Here is a 12,206-nt window from a genome sequence, read left to right as displayed (position 1 = left end):
CCATACACCTCTTCCCCATCCTCCATCACATCCTTTTCTCTATCTCGCTTCGCTTTTTCCCATTTTCCCCCACTAAATCCCCACCTCTGCCCACCCAAAGCTAACAAGAATAAAAATTCGTGCCCAGACAGGTTTCCAGAAGTTTCTGCTATAAGTGAGTTTTACTATTTTTAATTTAGTTAAAACTGACTTTTCATCATTGACTTGGAAACCTTATGAATTGTTTCTGAAAAATGCTAGATTAGTGTTGTATTATATTTCAAGAAATGTTATGTTTAAATGTTTACATTATAAAGTCATTGAGTGGTGCGAGGAAAGAGGAGAACCAAATACATGTTCACCTGAAACTACATATTGGATGTTAGTGTCAATTAGTAGTGGCATCGCTAGCTGGCGCTCTTGCAGCTGGTCAACTCAGTGCCCCGTGGATAAGGATTGGGATTTGCTGGAATTTGTTATTAAAGAAGTCTTAACAATGCAGTTGGAAAAGCATAGAATGATTAGAATAAGTCAGCATGGTTTTACTAAAGGGCAATCTTGTTTGACAAAATTTATTAGAATTTGTTTTGAGAATATAACTGGTAGGATAGTTAAAGGGGAACCAGTAGATGTAGTTTAGCTGGATTTCCAAAAGGCATTCAATAAGGTGCTGCACAAAACTCTTAATAGGTAAGATAAGGGCTCACGGAATTGGGGCTAATATAGTAGCATGGATAAAGAATTGGTTAATGGATAGAAAACAGTGCGCATAAAATCTTTCAAGTTGGCAGGCAGTGAATAGTGGAGTGCTGCAAGGATCAGTGCTGGGACTCGACTGTTTCCAATCTTTATTAATGACTTGGATGAAGAGATGGAGAGTAATGTATCTAAGTTTGCTGGTGATACCAAGCTAGGTGTGAAGGGAAGCTGTAGGGAGGACACAAGCTGCAAAGGAATATGGACAGGTTAGGTGAGTGAGCAACAAGATGGTAGATGAAGTATAATTTGGGGAAGTGTGAAGTTATTCACTTTGATTGTAAGAATAAAAAAGAATTTTTTTAAAAAGGTGAGAAACTTGAATGTGTTGATGTTCAAAGAGACTTGGGTGTGCTGGTACAAGGAATGCAGAAAGTTAGCATGGAGTTGTAGCAAGCAATTAGGAAGGCAAATGATTTGTTGACCTTTATTGCAAGGGGATTAGAGTACAAAAAAAAGACTTGCTACAATTGTACAGGGTTTTGGTGAGACCACATCTGGAGTACTGTGTGCAGTTTTGACCGCATTTAAGAAAGGATATAATTGTATCGGAGGCGGTACAGCGAATGTTCACTAGATTGGTCCCTGGGGTGAGGGGCTGCCCTATGATGAGAGGCTAAGTAAATTAGGCTTGTATTCTCTGGAGTTTAGAAGAGTCAAGAGGCGATCTCATTGAAACCTACAAAATTCTGAAGGGGCTCGATAGGGTGGATGTTGAGAGATTGTCGGGGTATCTACAACGTGGGTGCTCAGTCTCGGGATAAGGAGCAGTCATTTAGGACTGAGCTGTGGAGAAATTACTTCACTCAAAGGGTTGAGAGTCTTTGAATGAATCCTTTACTCTAGAAGGTTGTGGATGATGAATACATTTAAGGCTGGGATAGACAGATATTTGGTCCCTTAGGGAATTAAGGGTGTCTCAGGATATGGGGAGCGGATGGAAAAATGGAATTGAAGCCCAAGATCAGCCATAATCCTGTTGAATGGCGGAGCAGACTTAATGGACTGTGTGGTCCACTACTGCTCCTATTTCCTAAGTTCTAAAAGCACACACCCCCCCCCCCCCCCATTTAATCTGCCCAAAACTGTAGATCTTGATTTCAAATGAACATTCAGGGCACCAGAGTGAACTACTGCACTTCTCAGATTAATTAGCACTGCACCTACATTGTCAATTGAGTGCTAATTTATTTATTTGTATGACCAAAGTAGTAGGAAGGTGGTTGATTGTGTTTCAAGAAACTTTCATCAGACACTGGGGACTGGCAGTGAGAAGAGATCTTCAATTCCTTGATCTCCAGCAGGTCAGAGCGGTAAAATGTATTTAACACCAATCTTTGAAGGTGACGGAACAAGAAATGGTTGTTAAAACAGCATAAGGGATCCTTGAGTTTGTAAATGGAAATATAGAATAGCAAAGGATGCTATCTATGCTATGGAAATATAGAATAGCAGTAGGAAGGATGTGATTGCATTGGAGGGGGTGCAGAGGAGATTCACCAGGTTGTTGCCTGGGAAGAAGCATTTAAGTTATGAAGAGAGGTTGGATAGACTTGGGTTGTTTTCGTTGGGGTGACCTGATCGAGGTGTACAAGATTGAGGGGCATGGGTAGGGTGGATAGGGAGCAGCTGTTCCCCTTAGTTGAAGGGTCAGTCACAAGGGGGCATAAGTTCAAGGTGAGGAGCAGGCGGTTTAGGGGGGATGTGGGGCAAAACTTTTTTACCCAGTGGGTGGTGACGGTCTGGAATGCGCTGCCTGGGAGGGTGGTGGAGGCGAGTTGCCTCACAACCTTTAAAAAGTACCTGGATGAGCACTTGGCACGTCATAACATTCAAGACTATGGGCCAAGTGCTGGTAAATGGGATTAGGTAGGTAGGTCAGGGGTTTCTCACATGTCGGTGCAGACTCGATGGGCTGAAGAGCTTCTTCTGCATTGTGATTCTGTGAAAGCAAGGAAATTATGCTGAAACTTTACAAATCCTTGGTTGCAGCTGGAAGGCTCTGTCAATTCTGGGCACCCAGAATATAGTACTGTAAAGGCTTCAGAGAAGGTTGTTAGAATGATACCATGGATGCATATTTGTTACGTAGAGAAGCTGGGATTGCTCTCTTTAAAGTAGAGAAGGTTAAGGAGAAAATTAATGGAGGATTTCAAAACCCTTGAAGGGTTTTGGTAAGTAAATGAGAAACACTTTCCAGTGGTAGTAGTGTTGGTAATCAGAGGACACAGATTTAAGGTAATCGGCAAAAGGAACAGAGGGGAGATGAGGATTTCTCTTCCTGAAGAGTTGTTATGAATAGGGAATGCACTGCTTGAATGCCTGGCGGAAGCAGATTCAGTAGTCACTTTCAGGAGCAACAGCTTATTTGTATAGCACCTTTAAATGTCCCTAAACACTTCACAGGACCATTATAATACAAAATATGACAAAAAGCCACAGAAGGAGATATCAGGTTAGATAACCAAAAGCTTGGTCAAAGGTAGGTTTTATGGACTCTATGGAAGGAAGAAAGCGTGATGGAGAGGTGTGGAGAGGGATTTGTAGAGCTTTGGACCAAGACAGCTGAAGGCACAGCCGCCAGTGGTGGAACAGTTTAAAATTGGGGCTGCTCAAAGAGTCCAGAATTAGATTGGTGTAGATACCCTAGAGAGTTGTGGGCTGGAAAGATTACAAAGACAGGGAGATGTGAGGGGTTGGGGGAATTGGATATATACTTTGAGAAAAAATTGCAGGTCAATGAGGAAAGGGCAAGGAATAATTGGTAGCTCTGGTAAAGAGCAAGCACAGGGGCCAAATAGCTTTCTGGGCTCTTCCATTCTATGTTATGTCTGGATACCCTGTGAGTCTGGGTATGGTGTGTGACCCAAGGAAATCAGCAGGAGGTGAAACAAGGACACAACATAAAATAACTGGGAAACCAATCTGGAAAGCTTGGCAACATCACCATTTGATGTCTGACAGCATAAGATTTCAGCTGCTGGCCAAAGAGGAAATGTTATAATTTTTCACAATAATGAAAGTGCATGAAAGGAGACAGGCACATGCAGAGTTTAGTGTTGTAATACTTCCTGGAGACAGCTTTGAAAGACACCAGAGAAATCTGGTACTGAGCCAAAACCTCTAACAAAAATACACTTTCAATTTCTGCTGCCTATAAGAATGTGAAAACAGTCAGCAATCTGATCTCAGCTCACTGAGAGATGTCTATACTTCAGTTGAATAATGTTTAGGATTTGGTGGAAGATGAATATAATCAATGACTAGCAATTCACCCAAGTTATTTTGTTCTGTAATAGTCAATTTTAAAGTTATTTTCTCCCCTTCTCTCCATATATTCTGTTGTAGTGATGCTGAACAGTTTGAGAGTGGGTGGTGTGCTGCTTTCTGGTCCTCATTATTGTTGTTTGACTGACAGCTTATAAGTTTGTATTACGATGGCCTGGGGACTCTTTTCTGCTCCTTCAGAGTAAAGCATATATTGATTGCGATGATGTAGGAAGAAGAGTTGGCCGTTTCACCCCTCTTCTAGCCTTTACAGCCATTCATTGGGATTGACCTGTGACTTAACTCATCTAAGGAGCTGTGGCTGTGAATTCACATTGTTTCTTAACTCTGCAAACTGAAGTATAATCTTTAAAAAAAGCAAGACTTTTACTGCATGCCCATGGGGCAGTTCTGAGATTGAGATTGCCCAGCAGGTCAGAGGCTGGCCATTCTGAAGTGAGTCGTTCACCTTCTGACTCCTCAGAAACTTTCTAGCACCCACCATGGAACAGGACCATGATGGCGTACTCTCCATTTGCCTACATTTGTGTAGTTAACACTGTCTAGAGCAAATCGGTCTGCTTGATAGGCCAGTTATCCACCAGATTAAACATCCATTCCCTTCACCAGGGGCATACTGTTGTTGCAGTGTGTAATATTTACAGGCCGCTCTGATGGAAGGCCATCAACTTGAAATATTAACATACTTTCTGTAGCCATAAATACAGCCGGATCGGAGTATTTCCAGCACTTTTGTTTTTGTGACACATTCTGTCTGCCTGCCTGTGTTGAGTTTGAACCTGATTTTCTGAGATTGGAGTCCAACATCTAATCAACTCCAACTACCTAAAGTTGATGCTATATAAAAGGGTGCAGGGTGGTTGAATCAGTGAGTGGTGTCATGCAATGGCTGGATGTGGGGTCAGTTTATGGTTCCACGGACAGCAATTTGTAGGTTTCAACAAGTACTCTGGGGGGAACACAAAGCAAGAAGATTAAAGTGAAATGGAAGTTTAGAGTCCTAACTGGGCCAACTGTAGCCTGCTTTTAGTGCCTAATGTAAAATAGGTATTTCCATGAACTTGCAAATAGCCTTTGCTGTGAAGAATGGAGATCCAACAAAGTGAAATAAGGGTGGGGTAAGTTGGAAAGAATACAGTCATATTATTATGAGAAATTAATATTTACAAATGATCTTGTAAGATGCTCAACTCAAAATAGCTGGGCTATTAATATTAAAGGTGTATGTTGAAAATGCAAGTGGTGTGACAAACTGAACGTGCTCACTGATTCATTGTGTGCCTTTGGTTCATTGCTTCACACCTCTGACGTAGCAGAAGGGTTTCAAAAGCTGCATCTAGCAAACACTCCTCTGTTTATAAATGTGGAAGTATGTGTCCTTATTATTTACGTTTATATAATTTTTCTAATGTGAAAAGGCATCCTAGGGTGTTTAACAGAATCAAATGTTGGTCAGTAGCGGTTGAGTTGGGAGAAGTAATCTAAAACTGCAGTTGAAAGGACAGGTGTTCAAGCGATGTGGGGAGCAGGTGGGAACGTGAGAGTTTAGGCAGATTAGTTGTGATTATATTGAATGATGCAGCAGGTTCAAGGGACCATATGGTCTAATCCTGTTTCTATTTCATATGCATTTGGAGGCTTTACAAAGTGGAGAGAGAAATACTGAGGTGAGACGGCTTTAGTGATGAAGTTCCAGAGAGTTGAGCTGAAGTAACTATAAACTTTGCCAATGAAGGTGGAGGAGGCGAATGCATTAGAAGTTGGAGGCGGGTCATAACCAGAACGATTGGTATGTAGCAAAGAGTACAGATTGGAGTTGGAGAGTGGTGCACAATAGGCCTGCGGAGAGGGCAATGAAGGCACATGGCAATACAGTGCTCTTTCGAGGTTGGGTTGAGACATTTGTTGGCATAGGCTGGATGAAGTGTATAATCACATTGAAAGTACTTGATGGTAGTGTGTAAAATGGTAAATGGTCCATTCTGATCATTTAATGAGCAGAATTTTAAGGAGTGCAAAATTTACTTAAATCTTAAACTTTATGCCTGTGATACTGTCAGTATCTTAATCAGTCTTGCAGTGTAGTCCAAATAGCAATCCATGTGTGAGCCTTGGTGAACTTTGGTAGGCCCTTTTGACTCTGGAGACCAGTACAACAAAGCCTGAACCTTATACTGTTTCCTCTGACAGGATGACAGCAAATGTACTGGATAGGAAAAATAGGAAATTATACAATCATGCTGTGCTAGTTAGCTCTTTATTGACTCCTGTTAACCCCACCTTTCTGCCAGCTTGCTATATCCTTCAATTCCCTTGTTCAGCATACATACTCTTCTCTGTTTAATGAATTTATACAGTGTGCTTCAATGGCTTTCTGATTTCAAATATCATGTATTGAAAGTTAACATGAAAGGAAGTATTTCATTACCTACTATGGTTTGTTTGAAATATTTCTGCATATTTCCTATTTTTGAACTCTTAACCAAATTAAGTGGGTAGAACCAGAGCCTGAACTCTGCCTTCACAGTTGAATTAAATTGAAGGTTTAGTATGACACCACTGAGCTATCATGGGAACATCTGTCTCCTTGTTCTAAACTGCAAATTGTAAGCCTAATGTTTTTGTTTCTGCTTCATTAGTTAAAGTGGACAAATCGTCTCCCTGTCGAACTGATGCAACTAATGAAGATGCTGAAAAAACGGATAAAGATACAGTAAGTTTTACTACATTGCTTACCCTTGCAATGCAGTTTAAACATTTCCTATTTAATTAGTAAATTCATGGGTAATACTGATGCAGGATGCTGCGATTATGTTGCAGGAAAATAAGGAAACAGCCCACAAGTCCTCAAAAAGAGAAAATTGTTCATCGTCTAACAAAACAAATGGTAAGAGAAACAACTTGATTTCATATGTGGCTACATATGTAAAGAATGTGTTCAAGTGTTTTATGGGTGGGACACAAGAAGCTTCTTGAGAGAATTGTAGGCAGGGGATCAATATTGGCATAATGGGAGAGGTTTATTTTTAAGGATGCCTTTGAAGATGGTGAGTGGGGTAGTAAACTGAGATGGGTTTAGAAGAAATTTGAGAGGCCACGTTCATAATGATTGGAAAATCTGCCTACTGCGGAGTATTTAGGGGGGTGCAGAGGACAAGCTGTTGTGAGACTGAAGAGGTTGGTGCGTGTGACCTGAAGCTTTTTCACAAGGTGAAAATGACGAGGATTTTAAGTGCATCTGCTACGGCAAAAAGAATTAATGGAGCTGGGCGGACAAGTAAATTTGCATGGAAGGGTAAACCGCCTGCAGTTTTGAATTTGTTGATTATGTGAGACAAAAGGCTTTTGAGAGGCCTGTCATAAAATCATTAAACGAGTTGACGGTTGAAAAGATGATGGTGTGGATTTAGAATGGGATAGTGAAGCAGTGGCGTTGGGCCAGAGGTGGGCATGTTCAACTTTGGTTCAAAACAGACTGTTATTTGCATAGCTTGAATGATAAGTCAGTAAGCTGATTGAATTGGTGCTAATGAAATGTAGGTATTGGCTTTTCAAAAAAAGACAGAGATTTGAGTGCACAATATTGTTGGGCTGATACTCCTCTTGGAGCACTTAGCCAAAAGCATTGCCTGTGCAAAGGGGATTGAGGAAAACTAGGAGTAAGGCTGTACACCTCTAATAGCCACATTTTTTTTCCCTCTCTAGATTTTAGTAGAAAATTGGGTGAATTTTTATGGGAGTGTGACCCTCTATGCCTAAATTTCCCTTAAGTATCCTGCCCAAGTAATGTTTTCCACTCGAATACTCTTAAGAGGAAAATATGCTGTGGGGTCATTCAGCACATGGATGTTAGGCAGCACAGCAACAGCATTTGGACTTGATGGTGATGGCTGTTAAGGTGAATTGGGTGGTGCTGGTGTACATGAGGAAGCTGATCTCTTATTTATTTTATGCTGTGCTATATTGCTGTTGGCATGACTTCATCAAACTTGATAATCTGTGTAATCCAATATAAGACCATAAGACATAGGAGCAGAAATTAGGGCATTCGGCCCATCGAGTCTGCTCCGTCATTCAACCATGGCTGATAAGTTTCTCAACCCCATTCTCCCGCCTTCTCCCCGTAACCTTTGATCCCCTTACCAATCAAGAATCTATCTATCTCGGTCTTAAATACACTCAATGACCTGGCCTCCACAGCCTTCTGTAGCAATGAATTCCATAGATTCACCACTCTCTGGCTAAAGAAGTTTCTCCTCATCTCTGTTCTAAAAGGTCATCCCTTTACTCTGAGGCTGTGCCCTCGGGTCCTAGTCTCTCCTACTAATGGAAACATCTTCCCCACGTCCACTCTATCCAGTCCTTTCAGTATTCTGTAAGTTTCAATCAGATCCCCCCTCATCCTTCTGAGCTCCATCGAGTATAGACCCAGAGACCTCAAACGTTCCTCATATGTTAAGCCTTTCATTCCTGGGATCGTTCTCGTGAACCTCCTCTGGACCCTCTCCAGGGCCAGAACATCCTTCCTGAGATACGCGTCCCAAAATTGCTCACAATAGTCTAAATGTGGTCTGACCAGAGCCTTATAAAGCCTCAGCAGCACATCCCTGCTTTTATATTCTAGTCCTCTCGAAATAAATGCCAACATTGCATTTGCCTTCCTAACTACTGACTCAACCTGCAAGTTAACCTTAAGAGAATCCTGGACTAGGACTCCCAAGTCCCTTTGCACTCCAGATTTCTGAATTCTCTCCCCATTTAGAAAATATTCTATGCCTCTATTCTTCCTACCAAAGTGCATGACCTCACACTTCCCCACGTTGTATTCCATCTGCCACTTCTTTGCCCATTCTCCTAACCTGTCCAAATCCTTCTGGAGCCTCCCCGCCTCCTCAATACTACCTGTCCCTCTGCCTATCTTTGTATCATCTGCAAACTTAGCCAGAATGCCCTCAGTTCCTTCATCTAGATCATTAATGTATAAAGTGAAAAGTTGTGGTCCCAACACTGACCCCTGCGGAACTCCACTAGTCTCCGGCCGCCATCCTGAGAAGGACCCCCTTATCCCCACTCTGCCTCCTGCCAGACAGCCAATCTTCTATCCATGCTTGTACCTTGCCTCTAACACCATGGGCTCTTATCTTACTGAGCAGCCTCCTGTGCGGCACCTTGTCAAAGGCCTTCTGGAAGTCCAAGTAGATAACATCCATTGGCTCTCCTTTGTCTAACTTACTCGTTACCTCCTCAAAGAATTCTAACAGACTTGTCAGGCATGACCTCCCCTTGATGAAACCATGCTGACTTTGCCCGATTTTACCATGCACTTCCAAGTATTCTGAAACCTCATCCTTAATAATGGACTCTAAAATCTTACCAACGACCGAGGTCAGGCTAATCGACCTGTAATTTCCCGTCTTTTGCCTCACTCCCTTCTTAACCAGGGGGGTTACATTAGCGATTTTCCAGTCCTCTGGAACCCTCCCTGACTCGAGTGATTCCTGAAAGATCACCACTAACGCCTCCACTATCTCTTCAGCAATCTCCTTCGGAACTCTGGGGTGTAATCCATCTGGTCCAGGTGATTTATCCACCTTCAGACCTTTCAGTTTTCCTAGCACCTTCTTGGTAATGGTCACCATACCCAATAATATGTGAATTGTTTCTGACCATCTCCATTTTAACCTTGTTTATTATATTTATGCATTGTTTTCTCCACTCTCTTTACCACTAATTGGATATATTCCCCAACAACCTTTCCACATGTGAATGGTTTGGAAATCTCCATAAACATTTAGAATCTCTTATAAACTGAAACTGTGCCTGTATCCTCAGTTGTATCTGGTAGCTCAGGACAAGAGAATTAAAACACCTATAAATTGTATGGTGGTGGGTGCAGCTCGCTCTTCATTACTTTCTTCCTACTTGTGCAATCAACTTGCCCTGAAACGTATGCACCTTTCAGAGGAAGACCGTGAAATGAGAGCTTTAATAATGTTTGAACGAATAACAGGTATTGAGGAGATCCATCATTGACCTTGTGTTGACGTTACATTCCGTATTAACTCATTGGCCTGCATAAAATTGGATTTTGTTTGTTCCTCTCAGATCCCTCTCTGTATCAGCTGTTGTTGGAAAAATATAGATGAGATTTTAAGTTTTTTGTATTTTTTCCAAATATATTTTGTTCTTATGAATATCACTGCTAGGATATAGAATAATTTTCCATTTGAGGCACATTCTGTCTGAATCCAGTTCTTCCAAGTCAAATGTAGGTTGCAGGAGATGAAGGTTTCCAACATGTAGCCCCATATTCAAGTGACAAACCTTCTGTTATTGATTTCCCAAATTTTGAGATCATTTGTGACTTGGTTATGGTGAGAGGGTTTGCAGGGAGAGAGCATGGCTTATATTTATTCTTTGAATTGCTTTTTGGGATTTTTGTTTTATGATTTGTGGAATAGCATAGTTGCATTTAAGGGGAAACCAGAAAAACAGATGATGGAGAGAGGAACCTAAGGACACTTTTTAGGTTTAGATGAAGCATGGTGAAAGGAGATTTATGTGGTGCATTAACATCTGCAGGACCACTTGGGCTGTATAGCCGGTTTGTGCTGTACATTCTATATAATTCTGTGCAACTACATTGTCCATGAAGCATATTGATGGGTTAGATGAGGAGGAAAGTCCCTTTGCTTTGTTTGAACATAATGCTCATTAACTCCAACATCAAGAGAGCACCTTGTACATTATCTCACCCTGGTCTCTTGAGTGAAATTGCTAGTTAGGGGTTGAATGTTGTGGATTGATCTGTTTAAAAAATGAAATTCCCCAAACTCATTTCAGGAAACCCTTGTAGGCAGTAGACTGTGGAAACTTTTATTTTATTTGGCTGGCTAGATTTGAATTAGCAACATTTAACATTTTACAACCCAAATCTGCTGAATGAGGTTCAGTCACTAATTGAGGAAGTATTAAAAGGACAAAAGCAAAAAATTGCGGATGCTGGAAATCCAAAACAAAAATCCAAAACAAAAATAAAAATACCTGGAAAAACTCAGCAGGCCTGACAGCATCTGCGGAGAGGAACACAGTTAACGTTTCGAGTCCGTATGACTCTTCAACAGAACTAAGGAAAAATAGAAGAGCGGTGAAATATAGCTGGTTTAAGGGCCAAAACGTTAACTGTGTTCCTCTCCACAGATGCTGTCAGACCTGCTGAGTTTTTCCAAGTATTAAAAGGAACTGCTTTGTGCTTTAGTATTTTTATTTCTTTTTGTTTTGCTTCCTCTTTCTTTCTTTAGCAAAGGATAATTCCACCACAACAGTTAATATTAAGGAGGAAGATTATGTTTCACGACGGCCAAGGCGGACTACCAGATTGTCTCTGCAAGCAGCTCAGGCTCAAGCTCAAGCTCAAGCTGAAGCCCAAATCCATTCTCCTCGCCCACAAAGGCCTTCACGATCCTTGGCAAAAGTAACATGTGCTAATTGTAAAAAGCCCCTGCAAAAGGGACAAACTGCGTACCAGAGAAAAGGGGCACCTCAGCTCTTCTGCTCTTCCACATGCCTCACAACCTATTCTCAGAAGCCATCGTCTACCAAGATATGCACATTCTGCAACAAGTAATTATTTTCTCTTTTGCATGTTTGTTGACCTGAGCACGCACAGGTCGGATGTTTTTCCAAGTTGCGATGTCACCTTTAGGCACATACGACTGATTTGTACTACGGTATATTTTCACCTCTAGCCGCAAAAGTAAACAGTAAGGAGTGAAAAACCCTGACTAGTTTCACCTCCCAGAGCCCGAGGATAGCTAATAGCTGAAATTAGTTAACTTAGCACAAATAGGAATTGTATTAGGAGATCTCGGCCTTCTGGTCGATGTGGCTCAGCACCGTACCAGGTGGGAACTGAAGTACCAATGAAAGCTACATTGGGAACTTAAAATACTTTGTGTGAATACTTAAATTGGATTGTAACTTGTCCTGAAATGTGTTATGCTTGTTAGAAGTGTTTCCAATTTTTGGCTTGTTCTGGGAGAAGGAAGGGGAGTACTTATACAGGTCCTGCTTTATTGTGCCACGAGTGCATACCTGTGCAGATGGGATGACCATTGTATGGTTTCTTTCTGGACATTGGAAAATTCCAGTTTTAAAAAAAATAAAGAAAATATTTTAAATGT

General features: G+C 41.4%; 1 protein-coding gene across 4 annotated transcripts in view; it reads left to right on the top strand.

The window, feature by feature from the left end:
* Positions 1-12,206, top strand: part of LOC144683917 (zinc finger MYM-type protein 3-like) — a 153,587-nt gene that overhangs the window by 65,416 nt on the left and 75,965 nt on the right. For all 4 annotated transcript variants that reach the window (XM_078547486.1, XM_078547487.1, XM_078547489.1 and 1 more), the window contains exons 3-5: positions 6,663-6,736; positions 6,844-6,910; positions 11,325-11,646. In XM_078547486.1, coding sequence (XP_078403612.1) covers positions 6,663-6,736; positions 6,844-6,910; positions 11,325-11,646 — 463 coding nt within the window. The remainder of the gene's footprint in view (positions 1-6,662; positions 6,737-6,843; positions 6,911-11,324; positions 11,647-12,206) is intronic.

Source organism: Cetorhinus maximus, chromosome 8 (assembly GCF_964194155.1).
Source record: "Cetorhinus maximus chromosome 8, sCetMax3.hap1.1, whole genome shotgun sequence".
In the NCBI taxonomy this organism is placed as follows: Eukaryota; Metazoa; Chordata; class Chondrichthyes; order Lamniformes; family Cetorhinidae; genus Cetorhinus; species Cetorhinus maximus.
Note: the sequence above shows the minus strand (reverse complement) of the source record. Positions and strands in the feature narration are given on the sequence as shown.